Consider the following 13,154-nt stretch of genomic DNA (forward strand, 5'->3'; position numbering starts at 1 on the left):
AAAGTAGCACTTTGAAAGGGCACTTACAAAAGATCAGAGCATTTAGGCAAACTTTTTAATAAGTTGTGCAATCCAGCTTGTTCTAGAAATTATCTTCAAAACTAGCCCTTCCTATTGGTTCAATGTGAAAAAAACCAGACCCTTCACGTATACTGCTGCTTCCAATACCTGCCGACTTAACAGCCATTCAATTAGAATTTATCTAAAATATATAATAAAATGGAAATACTCAAGTAGTTATGATTCACAGTTCCTTTTTCTTTCCTAGGTGCTAAATTATATGCTTCCTCATCTAAGCAAGAAAAAAGTGGATGCCCTTGTCTCTGAGGCACAAGATGCAGAATATAAACTTGAATTTGTCCCAACTACCACCATAGAATATGTTAACAACTTAGTATTTCTTGATGAAATTCAGGAAAGGGTGAGTTGATTCTTACATAACTCACTATTCCAGATATTGTGGTGAGTAAGGAAAGCAAGTAAGAGCAATTGAGGGACTGAAGGTCAGGAAACAGTGTCAGAATATCAAAAACACTTTCAGGCAAAGTAAGTATATGCCTTACATCACAGTAGTAATGACAGCTAACATTGATCAAACTCGTACTACTAGCCGGGAATGCACTACATTTTCTACATACATTACATTTTTGATCCTTGCAAAAACTTAAGAAGTATAAAGAATTTTTATTCTCATTCTGCAGATGAGGAAACAGGGACCAAACTAGGTTATGCTGTCCAAGATCACAGAGCTTTTTGTAGTGGAGCCGGAATTTACACTTGGGTCTCTGACCGCAAAGCCAATGCTCTCAACCCCAGTTTATTGCAATTCTTATTTGTGATAGATGATAATAGAATTGTAAACTTGGTATTAGTCATAATAGAAGTCTTGATCCTACTTAACCTATATTTGCATAATAGTCAGGAACCTTCCAATTAGGAATAAAAGAAACCCAACTTTAGCTTAAACAGGGAGGCGGGACGGGGAGACAACAGCAGATACGGGGACTCAAGTAACACAAATGCTGGGGTCCGCTCTCTCCCTCCCTCCTTCTCTCTCTCTGTCTCTCTCTCATACACACACACACACACACACACACACACATACACACACACAGACACACACACACTCTCACTCCTTTGTCTCCCTTATTTCTCTCTCTCCGGAAACTTGGTTTCCTCCTCCCATCTTTCCCCTGTGGCATGCACTCTAGCATTTAGTTTCAATAGTCAGGTTTTTCAGTCACACTAGTTGGCATTTAAAATAGAGTTAAATCGTTTTCTTAAATATCTGGAAATTGAAGATATGTTACAAATTTTAAAAATACAAACTGAAATGTGAAATAAGTCATTAACAACTGGATAATCTGTTGGATAATGTTATGTATTGTTAACAGAATTAATAGTAAAGGCTATTTCATGTACCTATAAAAGTAAAAATTTTGTTTCTCATTTCAAGAAACAACATCTTCTCAAATGTGATGATCTCAAGATGATTGTGGTTTTCCCTCAAGTCTACTTATACATCATCCCAGGAGACTAAAGATGCTCAGCATTTATTATTATCTGCAGTCAGAAAGATTCTTTGTCAAATAACCAAAACCCAGTTGAGGTTTTGTCCTACCTTAGGACAAAACATGGACCCTATTTAAAGAGGAAGGAATATTCCATGGGACACACCCCACCCACACCCACACCAAGAATGTGACTAGGCTTAGGAACTTACCAGAGCCAGGAATAAGAAGGCTGTGGGAAACCCAGGTGGTCCTCTCTCCACCTCTCCTCTCTGCATCTGTCTGAGGGTCTGTTTTGCTCCTTTACCTCTGCAAACACGTTGCTCCTACTCCTTCATCCTCAGCAGCAAATGTGGCCACCAGCACCTCCCAGGTCATATGTTGCAAGTCTAGCCAGCCACAGAGAGAGACAGTCTCTCTCCTCTGATATCAATTCTAAATGTTTAATGAATGGATTCAGCCCCCACCCCTACCCTGATTCTGTTGTATAAACTATGGAAGGAAGGATCATGTAGCAAGGGGTAGACTGCTCTCTCTCTGGTTCCAGAACAGGAGAGTCGATGTGCCATGCAGAAACCCAGACTGTGTCCCATCTCCATAAGGTCGTCTGTGCATGGCTGGGTGGTGTGTTGGGGAAGCAGCATCTCTTAGGAAAATGCTCTGCACGCACAGACAGCTTTTCTTTGGAACCTCATCCATTGGTTCCAAAAAAGTTGTAAGCACTCACTTAACAGGACGCAAGGATGACAACAATGAGTAAACCTGCTTTCAAGGACCTCAGAGTCTAGAATGATAGCAGATAACTCTTATACAATGGATATAGGTACAAGATACTGTTGTGGGCAGGGTGGTGGTGGAGCAGAGGGAGGGTGCAGTCGTTCCTATGAGTTACAGAAGGTTTTGCAGAGGTTGGGGCATTTAAGCTTTGTCCTAAAGTCCATCTATTCAGGTAGGCATTCCAGGAAGAAATTTCTGGAAAAAATTTCTGGAAATTTGCATGCACAGACCTGAGGCAACATGGCAAGAACAGGATATGGCAGTTGGTGTGCTATGTAGAAGGGGTGTTTGGTGGAGAAAGCTGATGAACCATAGCTAAAGCAGTATTTCCAAGGATAGGAGAGAAGGAATGGATTCTAGTGATATTAAGTAAGTAGAATTGAAAGGACTTAGTGGGCAACTGAATGAGCGGACAACAAAAGAAATTTGAGATAACTCTTAGATACCCTTTTACAGTGAATGGGTAGACCACCAGCCAGCATAGGTAGGGCAGGCCACATAATCACTTTCTGACCAGACATTTTTGAGAGTGAAAGAGGCACCATTAATCATCATGCCAGGACAATACCTTGGTGTAAACCAAGACACTCCCAGAGAAAACAGGACATATGCTTACTCCACGAACCAGAAATCCAGGAAGGTGAGCAGATTTTGGTTGTCAGACTTAGTTCTATTTGTAACTTATTGAAGATGTTAGACACTTTTGGTTGAAAATAACAAAAACTCACATAGTTAGCTTGGAAAAATGGGAAGATTTATTCTAAGTTTGCAGGGATATCTTTTGGAATCCAAAGGTATGGATAGAGCCTAGCCTTTAAAAAGGGCAGGAACTAGGGACTAGAGCAGCATAGGGAAACCAAAAAGACCTCTCTTTCCATCTCGCATCTCTGCTCCTCTCTAGAACAGTGGTTCTCAAAGGGTGTTCCCCACACCAGCTGCATCAGTATCACTGGGGAACTTGCATATTCTCAGGCCCCATCCTGGACCTTCTGAATCAGAAACTCTCGGGAGGGGTTCAACAATCTGTGTTTTACCAAGCTTGCCAGGGCGATTGGGATGTAGCTAAAGGTTGAGAACCATCTCTCTAAAGCGTCTCTGCAGTTTTCATTTCCTGTTTAGGACCTGCTTTGTTACCCCATGGAAGCAAATAGCCTCTGCCAACAGCTACAGTCTAACTCTTCCCAAGTTCAAGAGAGAGATAAGACTGAGCTGGTTTCACTGGGTCCCAATTTGACTCTCCCTGGTTCAGCTTGTGGCCAGGAGGTGGGTCAAGTTGTAGAACATGGATACTCCCTCTATAACCTTGTGGCAGAGGGGCAGGGAGGAGGGTTCCCCCCAAACTGGGGAGTCCTTGCCAAAAATTTAGTAAAGGCACTGTCCACTGAAGGTAGGGCATCAAAGCAAAGATGTTTAGTAGTCAGTAATAAAGGTTTTAAAAGCCTTTATTAAAGGGTAGTGTGAATCTCACCATAGATTAGGGTTCTGAATCTATAGGTACATGGTCCACACACCTCAGAGGCTGCCCTGGGACAGTCACTGCTCAACACACAGGCCTGGAATCTCAGATGTTACAGCTGGGCATCCTCAGAGCACCTGTTGTCTCTGAAAACTTTAAATATTGGCACTGTTTAATCTACTAGAGAATAAAACAGAGAGAGAAAACTAAATACTTATAACAGTAATACTAACTATGCTCAGCTCTGAGAAACTTACCTCCTGGGCCTTATTACCTGCCTCGTAGCAACGACTGTATTTGCCACCCAGCAGGCTCCAGCCAGTTTGATCTGCATTAAACGCACCCCTCTGTGTGCTGGCTCTTCACAGCGTGATGGTTACGATGCACAGCAGCTGTCTCCTATCAGACAATCTTAACGGGTATAACAGGACTCTGATTTATTTAACCAGCAACCAATGTTTCTGTTTAGATTGAAAGCCTTGAAGATGAAGGGAATGTAGTGGTTCAGATGTACAAGCTGATTGAACAATATCAGGTTCCCACACCTCCCGAAGACTTTGCTGTTTTTGTAACTATGAAGCCATCCATTGTTGCTGTTCGGAATGCCATCGATAAATCCGTGGGTGACAGAGAAACAAGCATTAAGAAATTTTGTCTGCATTTGGGCAGAGATCTTGAGGATCTAAGCAATGAAGTGAATGAAATAAAGCTGCTAGCACAGGTAAGCTGAAGCAGGATTTTAAAATCTGTGTAAAGGCTGACTATTACATTTTAATAAACCATTTAGAAAGGATATTTCATTTTAATCTGGTTTAACTTTTTTTTTTATGGTTTAATTCTCTGAGCTGCTATTGAAAATTGAAAGTGTTTCTGAACCTCTCTTAGGTACTGAATAAATTCTAGGCCATTGCAACTAAAGCATGTATGCAATAGTGAATTCTCTTTCTCCTGGCTTCTATTTATTATTATGAAATGAGTGTTTTTATAACCTGTTAGCATATTTTATAGTTATTGTGACAATTTTAGAGTTTGCTTAGCCACATATTAGAAAATTCCCCCTTAGAAAGAGGTACAGTATAAATTGATAAATGATAAAGAAGAATGTTTGACTAACTTGCGCCAATTTTCCTATACAAAAGATGCAAGAGGAATTATTTTAAGAACTTAGACTAGACATCCGGATGATTCTTTTTCCTTTTTTTTTAATTTTTAAATTTTAATTTATTTATTTTTTATACAGCAGGTTCTTATTAGTTATCTATTTTATACATATTAGTGTATACATGTCAATCCCAATCTCCCAATTAATCCCACCACCCCCCCCCACCAATTTCCCCCCTTGGTGTCCATACGTTTGTTCTCTACATCTGTGTCTCTATTTCTGCCTTGCAAACTGGTTCATCTGTTCCATTTTTCTAGATTCCACATAAATGTGTTAATATACGCTATTTGTTTTTCTCTTTCTGACTTACTTCACTCTATATGACAACCTCTAGGTCCATCCACACCTCTACAAATGACCCAGTTTTGTTCCTTTTTATGGCTGAGTAATATTCCATTGTATATATGTACCACATCTTCTTTATCCATTTGTCTGTCGATGGGCATTTAGGTTGTTTCCATGACCTGGCTATTGTAAATAGTGCTGCAATGAATATTGGCGTGCATGTGTCTTTTGGAATTATGGTTTTCTCTGGGCATATGCCCAGTAGTGGGATTGCTGGGTCATATGGTAATTCTATTTTTAATTTTTTAAGGAACCTCCATACTGTTCTCCATAATGGCTACATCAATTTACATTCCCACCAAGAGTGCAAGAGGTTCCCTTTTCTCCATACCCTCTCCAGCATTTGTTGTTTGTAGATTTTCTGATTAGATGATTCCCATTCTAACCAGTGTGAGGTGATACCTCATTGTAGTTTTGATTTGCATTTCTCTAATAATTAGTGATGTTGAGCATCTTTTCATGTGCCTTTTGACCATCTGTATGTCTTCTTTGGAGAGATGTCTATTTAGGTCTTCTGCCCATTTTTTAATTGGGTTGTCTGTTTTTTTAATATTGAGCTGCACGAGCTGTTTATATAATTTGGAGATTAATCCGTTGTCTGTTGCTTTGTTTGCAAATATTTTCTCCCATTCTGAGGGTTATCTTTTCATCTTGTTTATAGTTTCCTTTGCTGTGCAAAAGCTTTTAAGTTTAATTAGGTCCCATTTCTTTATTTTTGTTTTTATTTCCGTTACTCTAGGAGGTGGGTCAAAAAAGATCTTGCTGTGATTTATGTCAAAGAGTGTTCTTCCTATGTTTTCCTCTAAGAGTTTTATAGTGTCTAGTCTTACATTTAGGTCTCTAATCAATTTTTAGTTTATTTTTGTGTATGGTGTTAGGGAGTGTTCTAATTTCATTCTTTTACATGTAGCTGTCCAGTTTTCCCAGCAACATTTATTGAAGAGATGGTCTTTTCTCCATTGTATATCCTTGCCTCCTTTGTCATAGATTAGTTGACCATAGGTGCGTGGGTTTATCTCTGGGCTTTCTATCCTGTTCCATTGATCTATATTTCTGTTTTTGTGCCAGTACCATATTGTCTTGATTACTGTAGCTTTGTAGTATAGTCTGAAGTCCTCCAGCTCCTTTTTTTGCCCTCAAGATTGCTTTGGCTATTCAGGGTCTTTTGTGTCTCCATACAAATTTTAAGATTTTTTTGTTCTATTCTGTGAAAAATGCCATTGGTAGTTTGATAGGGATTACATTGAATCTGTAGATTGCTTTGAGTAGTACAGTCATTTTCATAATATTGATTCTTCCAATCCAAGAACATGGTGTACCTCTCCATCTTTTTGTGTCATCTTTGATTTCTTTCATCAGTGTCATATAGTTTTCTGAGTACAGGTCTTGACCTCCTTAGGTAGGTTTATCCTTAGGTATTTTATTCTTTTTGTTGCAATGGTGAATGGGATTGTTTCCTTAATTTCTCTTTCTGATCTTTCATTGTTAGTGTATAGGAATGCAAGAGATTTCTGTGCATTAATTTGGTATCCTGCAACTTTACTAAATTCATTGATTAGTTCTAGTAGTTTTCTGGTGGCATCTTTAGGATTACCTATGTATAGTATCATGTCATCTGCAAACAGTGATAGTTTTACTTTTACTTTTCCAATTTGTATTCCTTTTTTTTCTTTTTCTTCTCTGATTGCCATGGCTAGGAATTCCAAAACTATCTTGAATAATAATGGCAACAGTGGACACCCTTGTCTTGTTCCTGATCTTAGAGGAAATGCTTTCAGTTTTTCACCATTGAGAATGATGTTTGCTGTGGGTTTGTCATATATGGCCTTTATTATGTTGAGGTAGGTTCCCTCTATGCCCACTTTCTGGAGAGTTTTTATCATAAATGGGTGTTGAATTTTGTCAAAAGCTTTTTCTGCATCTATTGAGATGATCATATGGTTTTTATTCTTCAGTCTGTTAATATGGTGTATCGCATCGATTGATTTCCATATTTTGAAGAATCCTTGCATCCCTGGGATAAATCCCACTTGATCATGGTGTATGATCCTTTTAATGTGTTGTTGGATTCTGTTTGCTAGTATTTTGTTGAGGATTTTTGCATCTATATTCGTCAGTGATATTGGTCTGTAATTTTTCTTTTTTTCTAGTATCTGTGTCTGGTTTTTGTATCAGGGTGATGGTGGCCTCGTAGAATGAGTTTGGGAGTGTTCCTTCCTCTGCAATATTTTGGAAGAGTTTGAGAAGGATGGGTGTTAGCTCTTCTCTAAATGTTTGATAGAATTCACCTGTGAAGCCATCTGGTCCTGGACTTTTGTTTGTTGGAAGATTTTTAATCACAGTTTCAATTTCATTACTTGTGATTGGTCTGTTCATATTTTCTATTTCTTCCTGGTTCAGTCTTGGAAGGTTATACCTTTCTAAGAATTTGTCCATTTCTTCCAGGTTGTCCATTTTATTGGCATAGAGTTCCTTGTAGTAGTCTCTTAGGATGCTTTGTATTTCTGCGGTGTCTGTTGTATCTTCTCCTTTTTCATTTCTAATTGTATCGATTTGAGTCCTCTCCCTCTTTTTCTTGATGAGTCTGACTAAAGTTTTATCAATTTTGTTTATCTTCTCAATGAAGCAGCTTTTAGTTTTATTGATCTTTGCTATTGTTTTCTTTGTTTCTATTTCATTTATTTCCATTCTGATCTTTATGATTTCTTTCCTTCTACTAACTTTGGGTTTTGTTTGTTTTTCTTTCTCTAGTTCCTTTAAGTGTAAGGTTAGACTGTTTATTTGAGATTTTTCTTGTTTCTTGAGGTAGGAATGTACTGCTACAAACTTCCCTCTTAGACCTGCTTTTGCTGCATCCTATAAGTTTTAGATTGTCACGTTTTCATTGTCATTTGTCTCTAGGTATTTTTTGATTTCCTCTTTGATTTCTTCAGTGATCTCTTGGTTATTTAGTAGTGTATCATTTAGCCTCCATGTGTTTGTGTTTTTTATGTGTTTTTCCTGTAATTGATTTCTAATCTCATAGCGTTGTGGTTGTAAAAGATGCTTGATATGATTTCAGTTTTCTTAAATTTACCAAGGCTTGATTTGTGACCCAAGATGTGATCTATCCTGGAGAATGTTCCATGAGCACTTGAGAAAAAATTGTATTCTGTTGTTTTTGGGTGGAATGTCCTGTAAATATCAATTAAGTCCATTTTGTGTAATGTGTCCTTTAAAGCTTGTGTTTCCTTATTTATTTTCATTTTGGATGATTTTTCCATTGGTGAAAGTGGGGTGTTAAAGCCCCCTACTATTATTGTGCTACTATCAATTTCCCCTGTTATGGCTGTTAGCATTTGCCTTATGTATTGAGGTGCTCCTATGTTGGGTGCATAAATATTTACAATTGTTATATCTTCTTCTTGGATTGATCCCTTGATCATTATGTAGTGTTCTTCCTTGTTTCTTATAATAGTCTTTATTTTAAAGTCTATTTTGTCTGATATGAGAATTGCTACCCCAGCTTTCTTTTGATTTCCATTTGCATGGAATATCTTTTTCCATCCCCTCACATTCAGTCTGTATGTGTCCCTAGGTCTGAAGTGGGTCTCTTGTAGACAGCATATATACGGGTCTTGTTTTTGTATCCATTCAGTGAGCCTGTGACTTTTGGTTGGAACATTTAATCCATTCACATTTAAGGTGATTATCGATATGTATGTTCCTATTACCATTTTTCTTAATAGAGCAGTTTCTTTACCATTTGTTGTAGAGCTGGTTTGGTGATGCTGAATTCTCTTAGCTTTTGTTTGTCTCTAAAGCTTTTGATTTCTCCATCGATTCTGAATGAGATCCTTGCCAGTTAGAGTAATCTTGGTTGTAGGTTCTTCCCTTTCACATCTTTAAACATATCATGCCTCTCCCTTCTGGCTTGTAGAGTTTCTGCTGAGAAATCTGCTGTTAACCTTATGGGAATTCCCTTGTATGTTATTTGTCATATTTCCCTTGTGTCTTTTAATAATTTTTCTCTGTCTTTAATTTTTGTCAATTTGATTACTATGTCTCTCGGCATGTTTCTCCTTGGGTTTATCCTGCCTGGGACTCTCTGCACTTCCTGGACTTGGGTGGCTATTTCCTTTCCCATGTTAGGGAAGTTTTCAACTATAATCTCCTCAAATATTTTCTCGGGTCCTTTCTCTCTCTCTTCTCCTTCTGGGACCCCTATACTGCGAATATTTGTGTTTTTAATGTTGTCCCAGAGGTCTCTTAGTCTGTCTTTATTTCTTTTCATTTTTTTTTTTTCTTTCTTCTGTTCCGCAGCAGTGAATTCCACCATTCTGTCTTCCAGGTCACTTATCCGTTCTTCTGCCTCAGTTATTCCGCTATTGATTCCTTCTAGTGTATTTTTCATTTCAGTTATTGTATTGTTCATCTCTGTTTGTTTGTTCTTTCATTCTTCTAGGTCTTTGTTAAACGTTTCTTTCATCTTCTCTATCTTTCCCTCCATTCTTTTTCTGAGGTCCTGGATCATTTTCACTATCATTATTCTGAATTCTTTTTCTGGAAGGTTGCCTATCTCCACTTCATTTAGTTGTTTTTCTGGGGTTTTATCTTGTTCCTTCATCTGGTACATATCCTCTGCCTTTTCATTTTGTCTGTCTTTCTGTGAATATGGTTTTCATTCCATAGGCTGCAGAATTGTAGTTCTTCTTGCTTCTGCTGTCTGCCCTCTGGTGGATGAGGCTATCTCTGTTTTTACTTTTGTATTGAAGTATTTTTGCACAGAGAAAGCTGTACGTAACTGTAATAAGTGTACAACTCAGTGAGTTATCAGAAAGTGAACACATCCATGTGTCCACTGCTGAGGTCAAGAACTATTGCTATTGCTATCCTTAGTGTCTCCCCTAGTCACTAACCCTTCCTTCCTCTCCAAAGGCAGCCACTACCCTGAATTCTAAAGCCATAAATTGGTTTTGCCTGTTTATGAACTTCAATTAAATAGAATCATACCTTTATTGTAAATTGTAATCATTCTTTTTTTTTTTTTTTTGGCTGCATTGGGTCTTCATTGCTGCGTGCAGGCTTTCTCTAGTTTCAACGAGCAGGGACTACTCTTCACTGTGGTGTGCAGGCTTCTCATTGTGGTGGCTTCTCTTGTTGAGGAGCATGGGCCCTAGGCACACAGGCTCAGTAGTTGTGGCCCATGGGCTTAGTTGCTCCGTGGCATGCAGGATCTTCCTGGACCAGGGATCGAACCTGTGTCCCCTGCATTGGCAGGCAGATTCTTAACCACTGAGCCACTAGGGAAGTCCCATAAATTGTAATCATTCCTTTATTGTAAAATGATAATTTTCCTTATATCATATTTTCTTCTTTCTTTTCCATATTGTATTCACCTCTCCTTACCTGAAGTCACGTTAGCGGAAACAAATGTAATAAATGAAAACAGATGAGGGAAAATGTATTAGGTAGTCTTTAAAAGCAATATTATCCCCAAGTTACTTCTTTATACATTTCTGTAATTTTTACAATGTATATGCATTGCTTTAAATTCAAAAAAGCGACCATTTTAATATATTTTCTAAAAATTAGAGTGAAAAGAGAATTAGAAGACATTTTTTGAAAACGTTTATTAATTCATTTAATTTGATGGTATACATCAAAAAATAGGAATGAGTAATCAAAACCTATCTTAATTTTACAGGATCCACAGATTTTGGATATTAATGCTGACCAAGACAAAGTACATGTCATGTTGAATGATCTGCAGACAGTTCTAGATGATCTTCAAAAACGTGCATTTCAATATAAATCCTATCAGAAGAATTTTAAGGTAATGACAGCTCTACACATCTGTTTCTAAAATATGTGCATAGAAATGGCATTGATGCATACGCCTTTTCAATAATGTGACTGTAAATATTCAATGTTTGGACACCTATGTGCTAGTCACTGTGCTGGAACAATCTGAAATACAAAATATGACGTGTTCTCTGCCTTTGAAGAGTTTAAAGATTAGTACACATGTGAGATAAAATATCTTTCTCATTAAAAAGTAATTGTGAATTATAGACAAACCCTCAGACCAGGGACTGTAGTTTCTATGTTAAAATGTATGTGAATTTTTAAATGTGGTCAATTAAAACCCCTAAATAATATTCAAGTTTCTTTTACATTCATGTGTGTATTATGATTCCATCAATATTGCCTAATTTGCCCTGGTTTGATGTGCCAGTTTGATGAAAGAAGAGAATTTGGCTAAGCCAGGGCAAAGATGGATCCAAAAAGGGTAGGTATAAAAAGCTAAAAGATATGCCTCAAAAAAATGAAGAGAAATGAATGAGAGATATAAGTGCTCTGAACAACTATTAGAGAGACCAAAAAGAAAGGAAAATAGAAAAGATCCCTAGGATCAAAACCAGAGGGCCACCAGCAATGAGGGAGGGGTTAATCAGTTCCCCAAAAGTTTCAGAGGAGTGCATGGACCTCACATGGGGATGCACCTATCTCTTCCATAGCCCCAAATGGATGGCCAGAAAGTGGTCTGAGGGCTCTGAGTGTCCACTCCAGATCCCAGGGCTTGGTGGAGCAACCTGCAAAATAATGACCTGGCACTAGACAATGCAACTGGTACAATACTTGAGGCAGGAGGTTTGTGCATGAGAGAATTAGGGTTGAAAGTTTTTCCCATATTAGTTAACTGACCTGTAAGACAGGAAAGTATGCAGTAGGAAGGGAGCTGTGGCGGAAATATTGCTTGATAAAAGGCTATAACTAACAGGTGGACACCCTTGGGTCAGAAAAAATAGCATTGCTTGAGCCAGAGCCTTAAATAGAAGTGTGTCTCCCTCCTTCCACATTCCATATCTATACTTTACGATCCTTTAGGATCACCTCATATCATCCTTCCTCTGCAGCTCTCAGTCATTAGGAGGATAGGAGTGAAGGCCTAACTGGCCTAGGAAATCATCTCTAATTTTTAATGAAGTCAAGGCTAGATCCCTAATGTCAGGGTAATGCTAACCTTGTAAAATGAGTTTGGAAGTGTTCCCACCTCTTCAATTTTTTTGGAAAAGTTTGTGAAATATTGGCGTTAATTCTTTTTTCTCCCCCCACATGTTTGGTAAAATTTACCAGTGAAGTCATCTGGTCCTGGGCTTTTCTGTGCTGGGAGGTTTTTGATTATTCATTCAATCTCCTTACTCCTTATTGGTCTGTTCAGATTTTCTATTTCTTCCTGATTCAGTCTAGGTGGGCAATATGTTTCTAGCAATTTATGCATTTTTTCAAAGGTATACAATTTATTGGCGTATACTTATTCAGAGGAGTTTCTTATGATCATATGTATTTCTGAGATGTAAGGTTTTTTTTAGCATCTTTATTGCAGTATAATTACTTTACAGTGGTGTGTTAGTTTCTGCTGTATAACAAAGTGAATCAGCTATACATATATCCCCATATCCCCTCCCTCTTGTGTCTCCCTCCCACGTTCCCTATCCCACCCCTCTAGGAAACAAAAAGTACCGAGCTGATCTCCCTGTGCTATGTGGCTGCTTCCCACTAGCTATTTCCTTTACATTTGTTAGTGTATATATGTCCATGCCACTCTCTCACTTCGTCCCAGCTTACTCTTCCCCCTCCCCGTGTCCACAAGTCCATTCTCTATGTCTGTGTCTTTATTCCTGTCTTTATTCCTAGGTTCTTCAAAACCTTTTCTTTTTTTTTTAGATTCCATATATATTTGTTAGCATACGGTATTTGTTTTTCTCTTTCTGACTTACTTCACTCTGTATGACAGACTCTAGGTCCATCCACCTCACTACAAATAACTCAATTTCATTTCTTTTTATGGCTGAGTAATATTCCATTGTATATATATGTCACAACTTCTTTATCCATTCATCTGTCGAAGGACACTTAG

The 13,154-nt window shown here is 38.1% G+C and overlaps 1 protein-coding gene across 1 annotated transcript in view; it reads left to right on the plus strand.

The window, feature by feature from the left end:
- DNAH6 (dynein axonemal heavy chain 6) overlaps nt 1-13,154 on the plus strand; it is a 290,936-nt gene that overhangs the window by 70,243 nt on the left and 207,539 nt on the right. The window contains exons 14-16 of the mRNA XM_061168664.1: nt 269-421; nt 4,214-4,465; nt 10,938-11,066. Of these exons, the coding sequence (XP_061024647.1) occupies nt 269-421; nt 4,214-4,465; nt 10,938-11,066 (534 nt within the window). The remainder of the gene's footprint in view (nt 1-268; nt 422-4,213; nt 4,466-10,937; nt 11,067-13,154) is intronic.

The sequence above is a fragment of the Eubalaena glacialis genome, chromosome 14, assembly GCF_028564815.1.
Source record: "Eubalaena glacialis isolate mEubGla1 chromosome 14, mEubGla1.1.hap2.+ XY, whole genome shotgun sequence".
NCBI lineage: Eukaryota > Metazoa > Chordata > Mammalia > Artiodactyla > Balaenidae > Eubalaena > Eubalaena glacialis.